Below are 19564 nucleotides of genomic sequence, written 5' to 3' on the forward strand. Positions count from 1 at the left end.
AACAGGGGCACTCGGAACACAACCTCCGTAGGAAAAGGTGAGTTTTCAGAGCAGGGCGGGAAGAAAATCAGAATATAGAAAAGAGACTTCCATTTTTAGTCCCACAACACAAGTTTATGGTAGTTGTTAATGTTATAGGGGTTAGTGATTAATATAATGTCTGTTATTTCCCCCCCCCAATAATTATTTACAAGTTCTTTGATAATAACTGCCTCTGCTTCTTTCATATGTCAGAAGTAAAATGTCTTCCTGAACCTTCCCTAGCAGGGCTTCACAGTATATTTTATTCTGCCCTAGAAATTGGATATTCTGGATCAGATTCTCCATGTTCTCAGCAAATCAGTGACTCTGGAAGAGCTGGTGTTGGAAAACTGTAGCTTGAAGTTGTAAGCAGAAAAAGTCTGGAGTTTTCATTATGAATATATTGTGAATTCATAATAAATGGTGGTTGCTGTTGGGAGTGGGACACTGCATGGCAACAGGTACACATTTTTAACATCATGCAACAAACAGCTTCATAATATATCAGCATGCTGTGGCAATGATCAGACCAGTTACTTAGGATTGAGCAAAATACCCAGCAAAAGAATTAGGGATGTTATGGAATCTTAGTTGATTAATGAAATGAGTTTAAATGCATGTCGTAAACCAGTCTTCACCAACCAGGTGCCCTCCATATGTTTTGGACTGCAACTCCAGCCAGCATGGTCATACACGGTTGTACGGTCATTTAAAAGATCCAGAAGGCTCTGCAAAATCCCATGGAAGATGGACAGCATTGTGCCAGTCACACACAAAGTGGCAGATAAACACCAGTTTAAGATACAAGTGCAGCACACACCCACTAGCTTGTATACAGATTGGAAAAACGAATACTTAAAGCTATGAATAGGAATGTGTCGGGAGTACAGCATGAGTTCTAAGCTCTGCCACTTAGATGTCTCCATGCCTCCTGCTGTGGTAACCAGAACTATTTCTGATCTTCTCTGACCTTCTGTTTCTTCCAAGAGAAGGGCTCAAGAAGACTTGAGTAGGAGTTTGTGCTGCACACATGTGGGTTTAAAAAGATCCTCATGGCCATCCCATCAGAACATTTTCAGTCAGATTGACTTTGACCTTCGGTCTGGGCTAAATTTGCAAACCATGCAGCAGTCAGCAGGCAGGTCCATAGTCAGTTCCATCTGGGAGTTCATATTTTGGTCATAATGTTGAGTGTTCCACCAACCTCTGGCAAGTATAGGATGCTACCAGGTTGCCCCCTAATCTTGGAACTGGAGTGGGAGTCATGGATCATCCTCACCATTGTGCTCCACTCAACATATCTAAAGGGATGGTTCCCCTCCCCAGGCTCAAGGTCAGGAGGAGACCTTAGCAACACAACCAAAATAGAGCTGGGACTTGCTTCCATGCAATGTGCTTCCAATGATGAGTTCTCCATCCCATGCTCCATGGCTGGAGGAAAATAAGGAATTGTTGCTGATCTTGCACTGTGCTTTGGATGGGCAGGACAAAATCAGGAACAAGGTATCAACCCTTGGGAGAGGAGCACGTTCTTAGTGACTACAGATGTTTGGTTGGCACGAAGGGAAGTCAAAATGTGTGAGTCACTATTATTTTCATCTGTGGGCTTGTTACTGTGTGAAATCTTTTTCCCTTGCAGTGATTTTGCTCAACGGATGGCCCAGGTGCTTCACAAACATCCAAACAATACCTTAAACATGCTTAATCTTTCTGGAAACCTGCTTGAGGACCGAGGTAGTGCATTTCTGATCTCTTAGCCAATACTGCATAGTAGTGGCTTGTGTGTTCTGGCCATAATACGTAATAAATTTGGTTCACTGTCTTAACTATTTACTTGGTTGCTCTATTTTCTGGCTAAATCCTCCTGCTGCAGTTACCTAGGTATAAAGAATCTCATTTGTTTCTGCCTTTAGAACTTTCAATTACAAAAGTTGCATGCTCTGCCCTCATGAACTGAGAGAAAAGAGACCTTTCCAAGTCTTCAATTAGTTTGAGTGCTTCAGCTGTTACTCATTTATATGATCTTTTAATTTGTTAAGTGATTCACCATCTTTACTGTGTGTGTTTGACCTTACAGTAGCCCTATGAGGTAGGTGACCATCAGTCTCCCTTTACCAATGGGGAGCTAAGGCTGAGAAATTTGTCTTAAATCCCTACACTGAAGAAGATGAGGTTGGATTTGAATGATGGTCCAAGCTTAGCTCTGGCCCACACTGGCTTAAGCAGTAAGATTAACTTGGGGAACAGGAGTGAATTTGTCAAACAAATAGCATTTAGTGTGCAATTGCTGCATGTCATTCATTCACCTTGGGGAAAATTTGCATCATGATATCATCACCCAATCATTATATAGTCCTGTATTTTCCTAGTGCTGCTTCCATCTTTTGTAGAATTTCTCCAAGTCTAGATTGCTTTTGTGCTTCTTTTTCAGTATTTCTAAGTAGCATGGTTGCAAAATGTGTATTGATACATTGGGTGGGCAGGTAGACTTTTCCCCACTTGGCAAACTTTGACTATTACTTTTCAAGTGTTCATCATATTATTACTGTTCCTCTTTATTTATAATTGTTCTTTTAGTTAGCACTAAAATGCTAATATTCTATTTTTATATATAATTACAACTCCCATCAGCCCCAGCCACCATGGCCAATGGTAAGGGATAACAGGAGTTGTAGTCTGACAGTGGGACTCAGGTGGCGCTGTGGTTAAACCACTGAGCCTAGGGCTTGTTGATCAGAAGGTTGGCGGTTCGAATCCCTGTGACGGGGTGAGCTCCCGTTGCTTGGTCCCAGCTCCTGCCAACCTAGCAGTTCGAAAGCACGTCAAAATGCAAGTAGATAAATAGGAACCGCTACAGCGGGAAGGTAAACGGCGTTTCCATGTGCTGCTCTGGTTTGCCAGAAGCGGCTTTGTCATGCTGGCCACATGACCTGGAAGCTATACGCCAGCTCCCTTGGCCAATAATGTGAGATGAGCGCGCAACCCCAGAGTCGGTCACGACTGGACCTAATGGTCAGGGGTCCCTTTACCTTTACCTAGTCTGACAGTATCCTGAGGGCCCAAGCTGAGGAAGCAATCTTAAATAAAAGAGTATTTTTCTAAAACTCCCCACTGCCTTACCAGTTGCCACCATTTTTATCAATGTGCTTCCCCCCCCCCCCATTTAAAATACTTCTGATTTAAAAACTTTGTCTAGGAGCCATCTGGAACATCTGTATATCAAAACCTTTTTTTAAAAAACGAATCATGACATCTCACAGGTAATTACTCTTAAATGAACAAATACCATGGTGCAAATTAAATTATTGATCAGAAAAAAGAGCAATGTAAAAAAATGATGGGTTATTTTCTGGATCATCTATGTGGATGAAACATAGCAGGATATATACAGAAAAATTACAATACCACCACCACCACCCAAGTTGTGTGGAAAGTTGATTGTTGCAATGCCACTTGTAGTTTACTATGGCAGAATAATTATTGGGTGGTACTAGGAACTGCCTGCCTAGAAGCACCACTGAAGTACTGGTACATGGCAATACAATTGCATTCTATGTCTACTCAAGGGTTCTGTTCTCTCTTTAGGTATAATTGCTCTGAGCCAGAACTTAGAGCAAAGCATCAAGGGCTTCCAAAGCTTGAACTTTGCTAGGACCTCCTTGACTCCAAAAGGTACAGGGGGAAACAGTTCTTAGTCCATGGTTGACGGGTTTGGGGTAGTGGTACTGTTTTAGGATGCTGTATTAGTATGGCATTAGCACATCAGAGAGAACTGAAATTAAATCGTCACCAGTGGTATCTATTTATAGTATCTTTATTATAGTGTCATTATTAATGTTATCTTGCTGTGAGATTTATTGCAGTGATTAGATTTTTTGCCTTCATTCTTCCATATTAATGTTTTATTAGTTCTATTAAATACTGGTTCATATTCCTTTTGTAAAAATATATATATATATATACATTGCCTGTTTTCTTCATTCCATGGATCCAGGGCTGGCCAAAGCAAAATTTAAATTAAAAAATCCAGCACACAACACCCCCATAGCCTTGGCATAGTTAAACAAGCTGATAAATAAAAATACCAACTGGACATTTTCTGTTCTTTAATGGCATTGGGACCAGCTCAAGCAAATTTTTACCTGAGTTGGAACAAAAACAGCATTTTCCATGGGTACAGCCAAGTAGCCACCTCACTCTACCCTAATGGTAGATCCAGCCCTGTAACAGGGTCACTGGATGGAAGACCTGCACGTACCAGTTGTTGATATTTAACAAATCTATAAATTGCATTGGAGCATGTCATGCAACTGTGCTTATCTAGCTGAAAAAAATGCTTTCTCACTTCAGGTAAAGATTTAGTTCTCTGTACATACTAAATTTCCCCAGTCAATTTCAGAATCTGATCTAAGCAAGGCCAACCTTGCAAATGAAACAGTTGCCCTCCACCTTCCTCTGTGTGATTTGGCACTTGCATCCTTACCATCTCTTTGTGATTTCTCTTGCCTGCCAGGAATGTTGGCCCTTTGCCAATCTCTAGGCTCCAATAGACTATACAGAACTACTCTGTACCACTTAGACCTTTCTGGGAACTCGGGGAGCCTGGCCACTGAAGGTGCAGACGTGAGTATTCATGGCCCCTGGAAACTGTGTAGCTGGTGTGTTGTGCCTACTGTTTCAGACACAGACAAGGGAGTCAAAGTTTGCTCCTCAGCCCCAACGTTGCTGTTTTGGAATTACAATATTTAAAGATAATGCATCTAGGTTTCGTTTGCTTTTGCATTTCTGCAGAAGCTAATGAAATAACAGAGTCAACAATGCTGTTCTGGAGCAGTTGTCTCCTTGCAGGAAGAGTTTTCTGGGCCTTTCACCTTCTCTTCCCAAAACTTAACTTATCTTCCTATCTAGTCCCACAGGGCCTGTAGCTGCTAAAATATTCTGTGTTACTTCACAAGCTTTAAGTTGTCTCACCACCAGGCAAAGTCACTGGATAGTTTAAGTGGCCCAAGGGGTCACTTTTGCTGGTGATTCAGGGCTTTAAAGGTGAACAGCTCAGAAGCATATAGGTAAACAATGAATATATTTTTGTTCTATTCACTTTTATACACTTTCATTTGTTTTTTTTACATTGAAGTTTTGGTGATTTTAGTTTTAATGATACAGTATATTGTTTGTTAGACTATACACCATCTAGATTTTTCTGAAATATTAAGCAGTTTATAAATGCTTTTAAATAAGGACCTGAGTCATGTTCTATCTAGAAAGCTCCAGATAATAGTTTAGCAGTGGCATTTAGGCCTGTTGGAGTTTCTGGATAGTTTTCAAAGGCAGCTCTAGAGTACATTAAAGTAATGCTTGCGGTGGACCTTGCTGTCTTACAATAGCCGCATTGCAAATTTCTTTCTCAACAAGTAAGTCAGCACTCTCGCACTCTCTCTCCCCTTTCAGGGCTTGTTTTCTTTCCTGAGCCAGCCAAATGTTTTAGGTCACCTTGATCTCTCTGGGACAGCCTGTGCTTTGGATGCGGTAAGCACCTGGCAGCTGTTGCTATTTCTTACTCTTAAGCATGTTGTACCATGTCATTTTCCCAGAATGAGGACCCTGTATTATTGTGCTGTCACGAGTGCACTGAGTCTGATTGGGGGAGGGGGGTGATATGGAAAACACTTGAAGTTCCTTTAAAACGAGTCAGACCCTTAGTCCATTTAACCAAGTATTGACTACTCTCACTGGCATTGGCTGTTTCTATTTGAAAATGGAGTTTGCTAGTTATTTTGTTTCTTAAAACATTGATATTCTGCCCTTCTGTTGCAAAAATAAACAAAATCGATACCATCACTGGGCAGCTTACAACATTCAAAACCTACAATTTCATAAAACAGCAATATAAAACCCTCAGCCAAAATGACTGAGGCTACGTACGTGTTATATTTTTAAAGCACATTCATAGCACATTTCCCAACTCAAAGAATTCTAGGCACTGTAGTTAAGGGTTTCTGAAAATTGTAATTCTGTGAGAGGTAAACCACAGTGCCCATAATTCTTTGAGGGGAAGAATGAGGTTCAAATGTGCTTTAAAAGTTTACCATGTGAACATAGCCTGAGTCAGCAGTTAAATCCAAAATATATAACTTTTTGTGGAACCTAGTGGCACCCTCTCAAAATTCCACAGGTGACCATGAGCTTGTTTTGTTTTGTTTTCTGCACTTGTCCATGACCTTTTCCTCCTCTGTCCCCAGCTTTTTGATGCCTTGGCTGCTGGTTGCTGTGAAAGCCTAATCCACCTGAACCTATCCAAGAACATTTATACACACAAGTAAGAGCTTGATGTGCTTTCCTTGCACCTTTCTGGCAGGCTACTTGGGAGCAGTAGCATATTAGGCCAGCCTGCAGTTTTATTTTATTTATTTATTTCACTGGATTTATGTACCATAAAACCTCAAATTGGTGTACAAATTGGTGTACAGAAAGACAATGGCATAAAAGTTGATAGCTTTTAAACTGAACTTTAAAAAAAATCCATAAACCATTGTGATATTGGGCAAGAGCCTGAAAATATACATGTGAAGCTCTTTTGTTCAGTGGGTTTCTAGAGTAATGACTCCCTTCCTGATAGCCTAGTCCAGATGTCTAAACCTGACTTGGCTTCTGCTTCGCATAAAGAATCTGCATTGCTCCTGAATTCAAGTTTAGGTGCTGTTCTTTTGTTGAGTGACTATCCTGTACATTCTTATGACTTTCGTTGCAAGAGCTTGGCAGAGGATTACATTTCCAAATCAAGCTTTTGACTATGAAGATTTCATGGTGGAGTGGGTTCAGACTCCCCTAAGATCTTGGGACAATCTACCAGAGTCTCCTCTGACAATCACCTCCTACTTTAAGGGGATGCCTTGTGATTAGGGGAGCTGGTTGTCTCATTTCAGCTGTCTGAGCCAGGCAGGGGAGCTGTCCAGCAGTGCAGACAGTCAGAGGACCTAGTCCTGAGCCAGGAAAAAGAGTTGAGCAGAGTAGTGTTTTGCTATGAACAGGTCTTCCAGCCATCAACAGAGGGTTTAATTAGTCAGTTTGCTTGTCCCACCCTTCCTGGGGTGCTAATGGGATAATGACCCTGACTGTTTTTCCTCTTTTGACATGGGATGCCTTGTTCAGCCAAGTGAGCACAGTAACATCGGGACTAAGCTTCATTTTGGACTTTCAGCCTTTACTGTTCCTTAGGACCCTATGGAGGGTCCAGAGCTAAGGGATGAGTCCAGTTAAGACGTATCAGGTCTCACAAGTCTGCAGTTACCCTGGATGGAATATTGTGGAGGTGGTATGAGTGTTAGTGTTCCTTTTGGGTTCCTTGTCTCCCCTGGTCCTGGGATTCATGGTGACATCATAGGAACATAGGAAGCTGCTTTATACAGTCAGGCCATTGGTCTAGCTAGCTCAGTATTGTCTATGCTGTTTTCTCCAGGTTATCGGGCAGGGAACCTTTTCAGCCCTACCTGTCAATGCTGAGGATTGAATCCAGGGCCTTCTGCATACAAAGCCACTGAGCTATGGCCCTTCCCTTCATCCTCCTCTAATGAGGAGGTAATTTCTGATCCAGTTCCAGGGGTCTGTGGGTCCTGACACCTGCCCATAGAACTTAAGTTACTGCATTTCTTTTCAGAAAGAACAGTGGTGCTCCTGTTGGAATCAGTAATTTCTTCAGCAAAGCCTTTGCTCTCCAACATGTTTCATTGGCTGGAACCAAGTTACCAACAGAGGCCTTGAGGTGAGGGGTAAATACCGGTAGTTGTTTTTAGCTGGCTCCCATTGTGGGAGGGGGAGAGAGAGAGAATATTGAATGTGGTCTGGATTCAAGTCCCATATCTACCATAGGTTGTTGTAGTCTTGTGTAATTCATTGTTCTTCCAGTTTTGGTTCCTCATTTGTAAATGAGTGATCTATATTGAAGGACTACTATAAGGATGAAAATAACCTCATGCATAGCATAGCAAATTAATGGCTGTGTTTGGATGTCATGATGAACAGCATATTATTGTGATGGGAATACACCAAGACTTTCTCCAGGCTCATACACTCTTCCCCTCTCATTTTCTGGTGTAGCTGCAAGGAATTCAGAAGCTTTCACTTCCATTTTTGATGATACATCACTTGTCATGCCATCTAAATAAAACTAACTGTGGCTAATCTTTTTTTGCTTGTTTTTTTGGGGGGAACCAACTTCACACCAACCATAGTTTATGAAGCTGGCTTGTTTCAACCAACCATAGTTAAAATTAACCACAGTTTAGGGCTCTGAAGTAATTGGAAATAAAAGTTCCAATCTCCTCCTTACAGCTGCACTGCAAGAGGAGAGAAGAACATGAGCTCAGGAGGAGGTTAGGCTCATTCTCATAACACTAAACTGTGGGTTAGTTTTTTATCTAAATGAAGCTGATATGAGCAAGTAAATATGAGAAGGTAACTAATAATAATATCAAAAGAAGAAAAATTGCTGGACAGGCACTGAAAGGTATACCTGACTACTTCTTAGCCGAGTGGGCATGAAGGAATGAGGCACAATCGAGATGAATTCCATAACACACACATTAATTTATGGATTTGCCACAGAATGCATAAAGGGGGGTGGTGGTTTAACAAATCCATTGAGAAGGAGACAAATCCATGGTGTTGGTTTGGAATCTCCATGGTTAGAGACAGCCTATCACTGAATACCAGCTTGCTGGAAGGCAACAGCAGTTGTACAATGTTGGACTAGCTGAACTTTTGATCTGATCCAACACAAAGTAACTCTTATCCTTAGAATGATAGAATCATAGAGTTGGAAGAGACCACAAGGGCCATCCAGTCCAACCCCCTGCCAAGCAGGAAACACCATCAAAACATTCCTGACATATTTTTGGGTTCAAAGAAGCAAAGTGGTGAGCTATTAGGGATTAAATGAAGCATTTTGGGATGGAGTCAAATCTATAGTGGAGGGGGAGAAGATGCAGAACCAGGTTCCACCCATGGCACCTGGCAGTTAGAGCTGATCCCTACCCTTGTTTCCTTTCTGGTTTGTTACAGAGCTTTGCTGCAGGCCTTGGCATATAACCCCCAATTGAGTGGTCTGCACTTGGACCTCAGTAGCTGTGAGGTAAGAAGGGACACCACCCAAAAAAGTGTACCCAATAAAAGTTGCTAGAGAGGTTTGAAGAACATGTAGGCAAAGGGACAGATGATAGATAGATAGATAGTTTATTACGGCCATAGGCCCATATTCAATACCAATATACATTGTACAACAAAGCAAATATGACAAAATAAAATTAATAAAATTAAAATACATATCTAAAATCATAAATTTCTAGATTCCATTAAAATAAGAGCAATACAGCACTTAAAATATCAGATTATCACTATAAATCAGTATTATATAAGCGAGATCAATAATCATAAAGTAATCCATTTTTCCTCTTATAAGCTAAGACTTTAATCAGAAACCTGGCAACAAAAAGGGACCTACTCGGATCAGAATCTTGCAGTAAATGTGTTAACTGTGTTTCCAAGGAGTCACCCGAGGTTTCCGATAATAAAGGGAACAAAAATCTGGTCCTAGAAACTGAATGCAGTGGGCAGCAAAATAGTATATGTTGTAAGGATTCAATAGATCTATTATCACATACACACACAGCTGAAATCTGACCTTTGGAAAATCTATTGTTCATAACATTGGAAGGAAAGGCATTAAATCTTGCCTTAATAAAGGCGTATCTGTGGACCGCTACAGACAAGGAAGTCAAATAAGATGGTATCTGCTGGGAAGGCACTATGCCAAGATTTAGTGGTGAGCAAGTGCCACTACCCAGAATGGTGTTTTGTTGGAGGTCAATCTCCTCAAGTTTTTGAATGAGGGTTCTTTTAGCCGTGGCTAGGTCCAGTTTTAATAGTTCTGATGGGGACAATCCATAGGTCACTACTTTAGAATGGATCTCTCTTGCCCATGGGCTGGGAAAATCATCCCTCCAAAGACATTGAATCAGGTACAGATTCGGGAGCCTATGCCATAAGGACAACCAATAGCAAAGGCTGCGCCTCCAAAGAGTATTTTCTAAAGATGTAGTTTTTAATTCTAAGCGAATAGCCGCATTGCTAACGCACTGAGGGAGTTTTAACAGCCGTCTTAGGAATTGGTTTTGAATTACCTCCAATGGCATCAAATTTACTGCGGTCCCCCATAAAGGGACAGCATATGCCAGTGTCGCGATCACTTTGGCTTTAAATACCTTCAGGGCGGATGGCACATGAAGAGCCCCATCGGAAAAGAAAAAGCGCAAAAGCGCAAAAGAAAGGGCTTTAGCCTTATTTGAAATATATGCAATATGTGCCTTCCAACCCAGATTGTATTGGAGAAAAACTCCCAAATATTGAAATTTATAAACCTGTTCAATAGGTTTTCCATCTAATTGCCACTTATAGGATTTTCGACTTTTTGAGAAGATTAGTACTTTTGATTTAGATTGATTTATAGTAAGGGAATTGGTTTTACAGTATGAAACAAATATTTTAAGTGCTCTCCTGAGGCCAATTCTTGAAAATGACAAAATTACTGCATCATCAGCATAGAGTAGTAATGGGCATCGATAGTTTGCAAGACGAGGGGCATGAATAGTTGTCTCAGATTCAGCCAATGGTATCCTCATGTCACTAATAAATAAATTGAAAAGAAAAGGAGCTAGGATACAACCTTGACGGACTCCTCTGTTGATGGGCACAGAGTTTGTCAGATCGCCGGCTGGGGTTATTCTCACCCTAGCAGCCGACCCCTCATGCAGCTGAATTATTAGCCACAGAAGTCGTCTGTCAATTCCCCATCGAACCAACTTTTCCCAGATTAACCTTCTGGGGATGCTGTCAAATGCAGCCTTAAGGTCGATAAAGGCCGCACAGAGTTGGCCTTGGTTTGAAAAAGAATATTTTCGGGCTAGATGGTGCAAAACTAAAACATGGTCCGTTGTTGACTGGTTCGGTCTGAATCCTGCTTGCTCAGGGCCTATCAGTTTCTTTTCTTCAGCCCATTGAGTAAGTCTACGCAACAGAAAACGTGCGTATATCTTTCCAATTATTGACAATAGGCTAATATTCCTGTAATTCTCCGGATCATCTGGGGAGCCTTTTTTATATATCGGAATTATTATAGCATCCTTCCATATTTTTGGTACCCTTCCAGTTGCATTAATGGCATCGAAGGTGACAGCCAAGATTTTTGCCCACCAGTCAGAATGTAGTTTTATGGCTTCCGCTGGAACCAAATCTGGCCCGGGGGCTTTGCCAATTTTAAGTTTAGAAATTAGATCCAAGATTTCGTCAGGATCAATAGGGGACCAAATGGGGAGATGCTCAAATACATCATCAAGAGCGTTGGTATTGGGTTCTGTTGATGCAAAATATTTCCTAAGGAAGGATTCCCAGACTGGGGCAGGAATAATTGTTAGGGGGTACCTCTTTGATCTTCTATTAACCAATTGCCAAAATTGCCGTGAACTACGTGAGCTAGAGGCGACTATGAGTGCCTGCCAGCGATTTTGTTGCCACTCTTGTTTAGCCATTCTCTGAGCTTCCTTATATGCTATTTTTGCTTGTTGGTAATTTCTAGGTAATACTAAAGCACCAGAAGATTTATATTCTTTGTAAATGGCACAAAGATGCTGTCTAGCTTGTTTGCAATGTAAGTTAAACCAGGGGGCACCAGTCTTAAAATGGGCCCAATTTACCTGAATAGCTGGTACTGTAAAAAAGGACATAAGATCTTCCGTAAGCAGAGAGAATGAATTAATAATTTGTTCATACCCATACAGATCTAAATCTAAAACAGCATGGGTTTGAACTATCTCTTGTTGGAAAAATTCCGTATATTTCTGGGCTTGACTTACAGACCATTTTGTTCCTCTCACTTGTTCTGCAGCATTTATTCCCATATATATGGGGTGCCTAGACTTGACTGGCTGCCAGTCTAGGGAAAGCTTGGCACTCAAGGGAAGATGGTCGCTCATTTGAACGTTTTCTACTTTAAAATAAGAAAAATTTGGGAATAAATCTCTGGAGACAATAAAATAATCAAGAACACTATTTGTATGTGTGCTCAAATGAGTAAAATCACCCGGAATATCCGGGGGACAGTTCCCGTTTAAAATTATTAAATTCATACGTAAAATCAGCTGATAAAGGAGGGTGCCCGCTTCATTGACCCTATTATCTTTCGATTTTCTTTGTACGTGGGGGGATAGGTCCAAGTTCTGGTGATCAGGGGGGACCCACCATTTGGCCTTGCCTAACGCTTCCCAGTTTGCAGCTGTACGAGCATTGAAATCACCTCCCAAGACTGATGAGGTATTCGGATACTTAGTATAGCAGAAAGCTAGATGTTCCTCAAGTGCTTCCCATTTGGAGTGGAGGTCCGCTGCTTGCCCCCCAGGGGGGAAATAAACATTTGTTACCAGTAATTCAAATTTCCCTCCTGAAATCAAGCCTGTGACCGCGTAAGGAGGGAGTGATTTCACAAGTGTAAGTTTTGCTTGCAATTTGAGGGAAATGGCTATCGCCAAACCTCCTCTGGGGCGTCCACCTTTAAGAGAGGGACAAGCTGGAAGTAAAATAATATCATATCCGTTTATATCAATCACCTCCTCTTCCCAAGTTTCTTGTAAAAGAATTACTTGGAATAAGTTAACAAATTTTAAGAAGTCTGGATCAAGTTTCTTCCCCCTCCATCCCGCAATATTCCAGCATAGAAATGACATCAGAGGGTGACTAGGTTGGTCGTTAGGTAGTCAAATCGAGTGGGAATGGGATTCTGAGTTCGGGGGAGTTTCAGCTTCAAAAAATTCAGTTATTTTTCTTTGAGAAGGTGGCAATCGTGTTATACATCCCAATCGTTTAGATTTACTGGGATGGTTTGACTGTAAAATCAAGCCACTCGTCTCACTAGGGGCAGGTTTTAGGCCTAAAATAGTCGGCTCTTCAGAGCCAGATGGTAGAATTAGAGGGGTATTACTTAGGGAGAGAGAAATTAAGTCAACAGAAGTAGTGCCACTAGTTGGATTTTCATTAATTGTTTGAGTAATTTTGTTAATACGACCCGTTGGGTCTTCAACCAGATCACTCTTCGGGGCTGAGAATAAAATAGGGTCGTCTCTCATTTGTTGAGCTGGTTCAGCTGGTTCTGTTACCAGTTCGATGATATCTATGGATGTATTCAGCTTGCTCACGTTGGAAGAGAGTGGGTTAATAAAGTTGCAAGTAAGCGCACTCATATAGGGCACTTTATATGGAGAGCCCAATTCGGCCTCATTAAGTTCTCTCATTTTATCCCAGGCAGATGTTGTGGCCATATTTGCCTCAGAGGGGGGTTGCGTGGTGCATGAGTCTGGTGGAGAGGTTTTCGCCTCCAGATTATGGAAGAGTGGGTTCATCTCAGCAACAACCTGTTGGCTGGAAGGGGTGGGTGCCTTCCCAACCCACAAGTCCAGCTCTTGGTGGTATAAGAATGGGGCAGAATCTGAAACACAGTCAGGCATGTTTTGTTTAGGTAGTCTCAGCTGTTCCTTCATCACTTTTGTCAGGCAAAGGCGGAGAGTGTCCATTTTATGGAGTATTTCTTTCTGAGCTTCTTGTGGGAGAGCACTATAAGAATGAAGTAAGTTATTTTCAAAGCTGTCAAGGACGGTTCCCTGATTCACCGCATACGTGGGCCCAAGGGAGTCCAACTTTTGAGGGTCCTTGGCTACCAGACCAGTAGGGTGATTAAGGATGTCATCCACAGAGTTTATATCAATTAGAACATGTTGGTCAATCTTATGTTGGAGAGTTTTTGGCAAAATTACAGTATGGGGAATAAGTGGAATTGGGGGTGCTTCATTTTTAAAGTACCTTGAGATTCTTACACCACTTGTCTTCAGGTGTTCTCTACATTTGTACACCAGTTTTGCCAGTCTCCCGTCATAAAATGAGACCACCGCTCTGGCAAGGAATCCGTCGAAGTATAGATATTCCACTTGGGCCAAGTCAGTAGGGTTATTAAGGATACCTGGCATATAGAGCTTTAGAAAGTTCAATAGATGGGCTTTACGCTCTTCTTGTGACAGGAATCCTGGGGGTTTAGGATAATTTGATAGAACGAGCTTGTTTCGGTACAGCACCAGATTCCAGTTATTATTTGTCAGGTTCCTCTTCTTAGAGGGATTGGTCTTATCTGCAGATAAAACGTGAGACCATGGATCTTGAATCAAAAGGTCTTCCTTGGAGTTAGGTGTTGGGGTAGGCGTTAGGGGTTCCAAGCATTCCAATGCAGCATCAGGGCAAGGGTTTATAGAAAGTTCTTGCTTAGAAGGCTTCCTGGCAGGAAGTTTCTTGGTGTTCCCACTGATCCCGGTTATTGGGGAACTCTTGAGGAGTTTAAAGAGCTTTTTAAAATCCATTTTTTTGTAACGCACTGCCTTGAAATTTTTAACATTTTTGCTCTTTTTTGCACTTATGGGCCTCCTTTTCAAGGCGATAGCCCTGCTGGATCTCTTTACATTCCTTGATGATCTATTTTTGCAGGTGGTAGGAGGGAAGTTGTTGTTACTTTCCAATTCTGCAGTCACTCCGCCAGGTTCCCTGCAGAGGATTTTACAAGTGTCCATCATTATAGTGAGGATTTTTGTACAGGTGCCCAGGTAGGATTTTATATGTTCAATATCCTCAGTTAAAAGCACAAGCCATTTGATAACGGATAAATCCTCACCATTTGTCTCAGGGGATTGGAAGCAAGAATCTTTTGATGTTTTAGAGTTTCCCGAAGACAGCTCTGCAATTTGTTTTAACATCAGTTCCTCCACTTCTCGGTCTTGGGATGGTTCAGGAGAAGCTAGGGGTTTAAGTCTCTGTTTCGGGAGTACTTCGGTGTCTGTACCAGTTATATTTGAATTTATTTTGAGCTTTATCGGCCCATTGTTGTGGCATTCCTCCGCACAATCCTCTCTCTGCACTGCCGGCCCTTCGTTGTGGCTGGCAGAGGACTCGGTGCAGAGGGGGGAAGTTTCAATTTTCTGCTGATTCTCAATCAGCTCCACTTTGCCCCTATTCTTATAGGGCCGAGTGATTTTTGTTTGTGCTTCCTTTAGAGTAGCTCTTTTAGAGAGAGGTCTTATATCACTCCGAGGAAGGCCCGAGGTTTTACAGCCACTCCGGGTCGTCACCATTATTTATTTGGTAAAAATCAGGTTGGTAAAAGTCTCGCTTCAGTTCATTTGCTTGGTTAGTAGAATGGTAGAGCAGGGAGTAAATGCAGGGAGATAACGATAAGAGCAGTCACAACTTGAAAGGTTTCTTCTTTTAAAAAACGCTGAGGCCCAGACGCTCCCCCAAGTGAAGGTCAGGAAGACTTTAAACAACTCCCTGCTGTACTTTAATTCCTTAAAACCTATGACTAAAACTTAAAACTTAAAACTGAGCTAAATTGAGTAGATAAGAATAAAACGAAAATAAAATATAAACACGGTATAAAACAGTAAAAAACTTAAAAACAAACCAGTAAAGTACGGAGGTCAGAAGGGAGGATGTTGATACTCCGCCATCTTCAACCATATTCAAAGGGACAGATGATACGAAGTTTGTGTTACAGTTATCTGAGACATGGTTCATTTCTTATGAATCAGATTTAATATTGACCAAGGTGGAAATACCATTCTAGGTGATCCACTAGGTAAAAATTCAGTAGAAGCCAAAGTGGGTGGCTTTACCTAGCAACTGAAAGGAATATTTCCTCGGATAATAAATCACAAGATTCATGTGGTTTAAGGTTCTCTTTCTCTAGCTTAGGTTTCCACTGTTGAATGGCTAAATCCAGTATTTTCCAAGTCATACAAAAAGTAAATGTAGCTGTTTTGGCTTACTAGACTTGATGACTATATCAGAGGTGGCATGAACACCAGTTGCTGGGAATCAACAGTGGAAGAGGGCTATTGCCCTGTTGCCCTGCTTGTGGGCTTCTCAGAGGCATGCATGTGATTGACCACCGTGAGAAATGGGATGTTGGACTATTTAGGTATTTGGTCTAATTCAGCAGGGCTCTATTTAATGTTCTTAATAAATATTGCCAATAAAAATTGACAGACCTAAAGCTCAGCATATCAAAACCAAGAAATCAAAATAGCTCTGACCAATCTGACAGAGTTTTTATGTTCTTATTCTTTTTGAATATGTATCAATTGTCTTCATTTTAAAGCTGAAATCAGCAGGTGCCCAGGTGATCCAGGATCTTGTTTCAGACGCCAGCTCAATCAAGGAGTTGAATTTATCCGACAATGGTAGGTCTATCAGTTCCTTAGACTGCCTCTGTCCCTAAGACTGAGGGAGACTGTATGCTCTCTAGCTCTTTGTGCCCCCCTCCTTGCCAATCTAAGCTTATCTAAATAATACATACTCCGCATTAGACTAGGATCTGTGGATGGTCTTTTCTTTGTGGTATGTTAAAAGTTCTCAGTCACTTTCAACATCCCATAAAGGGGCCTGATACATATCCCACCAAAAGAGTAAACCAATTAGAACCAAGCTCTTTGCTGGTTTACTGGAATCTTAAGCAAAAGTAGCTAACCTTTGGCTCTCCAGGTGTTGGACCACAACTCCCATCACTCCTGACCCTTGGTCATGCTGGCTGGAGTTGGTGAAAGTCCAGCCACATCTAGAGGGCCATAGGTTAGCCCCCTGATCTAAGTGCTGTTTGTTATAAGGTTTCACAAGCCTGCCTCACCTTTCTATGTCTGAATTATATCAAATCTAGTGTAATCATCTGTTTTGGTGGAGGCCCTTGCTTGTCTGTGACCAATCAGCCTTGCAGGACCCCCACCTGCACCCATGAGGTACCCATGCATACACAGCTACTCTTTCTGCAGGCTTTGATTCTGACATGGCGACACTGGTGCTGGCCATCAGTAGAAGCAGATCCATCAAGCATATTGCACTAGGAAAGAACTTTAATATCCGGTCCAGGTAAGCACTTAACACTCTGTTGGTAATTTTTAAAAAGTTAAATACTAGTATTAATACATACACGTGAGATGGAGTAGAAAACATTTTTTTACATACCTAGGCTATGTTTTTTTTATCTGTTTGCTTGCTTTTGTTTTGAGCCTAGAGGCAAACCCAAAGCAACTCATAAGTTGAAAGCAATAAAGACATGATAGAAATACCACGCACTGCAAAATACAGAAGAACAGACAAATAAAAATAATAGCAGGGATAGCAAAAAACAACAACAACAACCAAAACCTGCACACAACATAACTGGTTGCCATACCCAACAGCACTACAAAAACTCAGGTTAAAATCTAAAAGCAGAGCCAAATCAACCAAATGCCTAGAGCAGCCATCCCCAAGCTGCGGCCCTCCAGATGTTTTGGCCTACAACTCCCATGATCCCTAGCTAACAGGATCAGTGGTCGGGGAAGATGGGAATTGTAGTCCAAAACATCTGGAGGGCCGAAGTCTGGGGATGCCTGGCCTAGAGCATGCGGGGGGATTGCAACCCTTCAGCATACAACTCCCATCATCACTTGCCATGGGACATTCTGGGTGGGGCTGACAAAATTTGAATCAAACAACATCTGGAGGGTCACAGGTTCCTCGCTCCTGGTCTAGAGTATAGCGGCCCAATGAACCTCTTTGGGAAGGATATTCCATAAAATTGTCAACCCCGCTGATAAGACCCTGTGCCTAGTGGATGCCAATCAAGCTTCATTCGTCAATGGGATCTAGAACAATGCTGCAGGTATTGAACAGAGCATATGTGGAGGCACATATGGAAGAAGGTAGTCCATGGTAGTGCAGTGTCTTAAGCCATTCAGGGGTTTAAATTTCAGAAGCAAAACCTGAAATTGAGCTGACTGAAAATCACAGGCAACCAGTGCAGATCACATAAGATCCAAGTATTATTCCAGTCCCAGTCAATAACATTGTGGCAATGTTTTGCACCTATTTCTCGTTAAAGTATTCTCTATGAATCAATGTGAACCACAACAATGTAAACCAATGTGACACAACAGGAACCCACTAATCACCTATATATTAATCAGATTCAGAGCAGGAAAATTAGTGACTTTTCTGCTTCTTTCTCCTAGGGAGACCCTAGCTGATGCCTTGCACCGAATTGTTCAGCTAACTCAAGATGATGACTGTGTAAGTATGGAGCTCTAAAAGGACAGCTTCAGTACCTGTGTATTAGCATGCTTTGGTCAAACTTTGAAATCCTTAATTATTTCTGGTAAGTACATGCTCTCATAACTCAGTGGGGTTTCATGTTGTCTGCCTAATTTCCACTGATTTTAACCTTACCACATAGGGATGGAGTATTTGTCCATAGTCACTATTGTCCATTGAATGGTCTGTGTTATAAACTTGGCACTGTGTGTTTGTGTGTGTTCCATGCCCTATACAAACAAGCAATATGATTATTAGCGTCTTGGGGTCTCTGTTACGTTCTTCCCTGATTTTATTTCAGTCTGTCGAATCCCTATCAGTGGCAGAATCTCGCCTGAAACTGGGAACCAGCATTATCCTAGATGGTTTGAGAAGCAGGAGCAGTTGTCTTGTCATGCTGGATATCAGTGGTAATGCTATGGGAGACGTGGGTGCCAAAATACTGGCAAAAGCTTTGTCAGTGAACACAACACTCAGGTGCGTTCACTTAATTTCTTTCACTTGCATAGGTGTGTGTAGGTAGATACGTGATTTGAAGATGGGGATAGAGGAGAAATTTGATTCAGTTCACACTTCAAGGGGAACTTGCCTAATTTGCACTTTTGAATCAAGATGCAAACTAAAATACAATCATCCTTTGAAATTCACTTTTCTGAATTTTGCAATACAGTTCTCCAGCCAAATAATATGTAAAAAAGTGGATATAATGGGGTAAAGTGTGCACACAAATGTATATATTATTGAAAATCACATACAAAAATGCATTCTACAAGGAGGAAATTGCTTTGCAAAAAATGTGTATATTTGGCAAAAATGTGTATATTATTAGAAATCAACGCTTAAAATGCTGGTGGATTTTGTTGAAGATTTTTTTAAAATTAGGAAACTGATGTGGAAATGTGAAAAACTGAATTTAAGACTGGGAAAAATGAGTAATAGAAATTGATACATTTCCTTATCCCTAATTGGAGAGGGATTATTGTAACTGCATATTGTAGGGGCCATAGCTCAGTGAAAGAGCTCATGCTATCCCAGATGCTATCCTTGGTTTCTTCTGTTAAAATGGATCAATTAACAGGTGATGGGGAAACTTCTCACTGAGATCTTAGAGAGACTGTGCAAGTCCAAGAAGACTAAATGTTGCCCACATGTTATTTGTCAACATGGTCAATGGCCAGGGAGAATAGGGATTATATTTCCAGTGACATCTGGGGACCCAAGGTTGGGATGGGTGAATAGGCTGACACATAATCTGGCCATCTATAAAGCAGGCTAAAGAGGGTTCATGCTGCCTGCCTAGGACTGCAAAAATGCTTTTGGGGGAGGCTTGTATTTT

The 19564-nt window shown here is 41.5% G+C and overlaps 1 protein-coding gene across 1 annotated transcript in view; it reads left to right on the forward strand.

Annotated features, from left to right (window-relative positions):
• The window catches only part of CARMIL2 (capping protein regulator and myosin 1 linker 2), a 72004-nt gene that overhangs the window by 16409 nt on the left and 36031 nt on the right, over positions 1-19564 (forward strand). The window contains exons 10-21 of the mRNA XM_035118562.3: positions 298-386; positions 1661-1755; positions 3607-3693; positions 4535-4644; positions 5470-5547; positions 6261-6337; positions 7676-7780; positions 9079-9148; positions 16259-16340; positions 16926-17022; positions 18150-18207; positions 18530-18705. Of these exons, the coding sequence (XP_034974453.3) occupies positions 298-386; positions 1661-1755; positions 3607-3693; positions 4535-4644; positions 5470-5547; positions 6261-6337; positions 7676-7780; positions 9079-9148; positions 16259-16340; positions 16926-17022; positions 18150-18207; positions 18530-18705 (1124 nt within the window). The remainder of the gene's footprint in view (positions 1-297; positions 387-1660; positions 1756-3606; positions 3694-4534; positions 4645-5469; positions 5548-6260; positions 6338-7675; positions 7781-9078; positions 9149-16258; positions 16341-16925; positions 17023-18149; positions 18208-18529; positions 18706-19564) is intronic.

Source organism: Zootoca vivipara, chromosome 6 (assembly GCF_965207765.1).
Source record: "Zootoca vivipara chromosome 6, rZooViv2.hap1.1, whole genome shotgun sequence".
Lineage (NCBI taxonomy): Eukaryota > Metazoa > Chordata > Lepidosauria > Squamata > Lacertidae > Zootoca > Zootoca vivipara.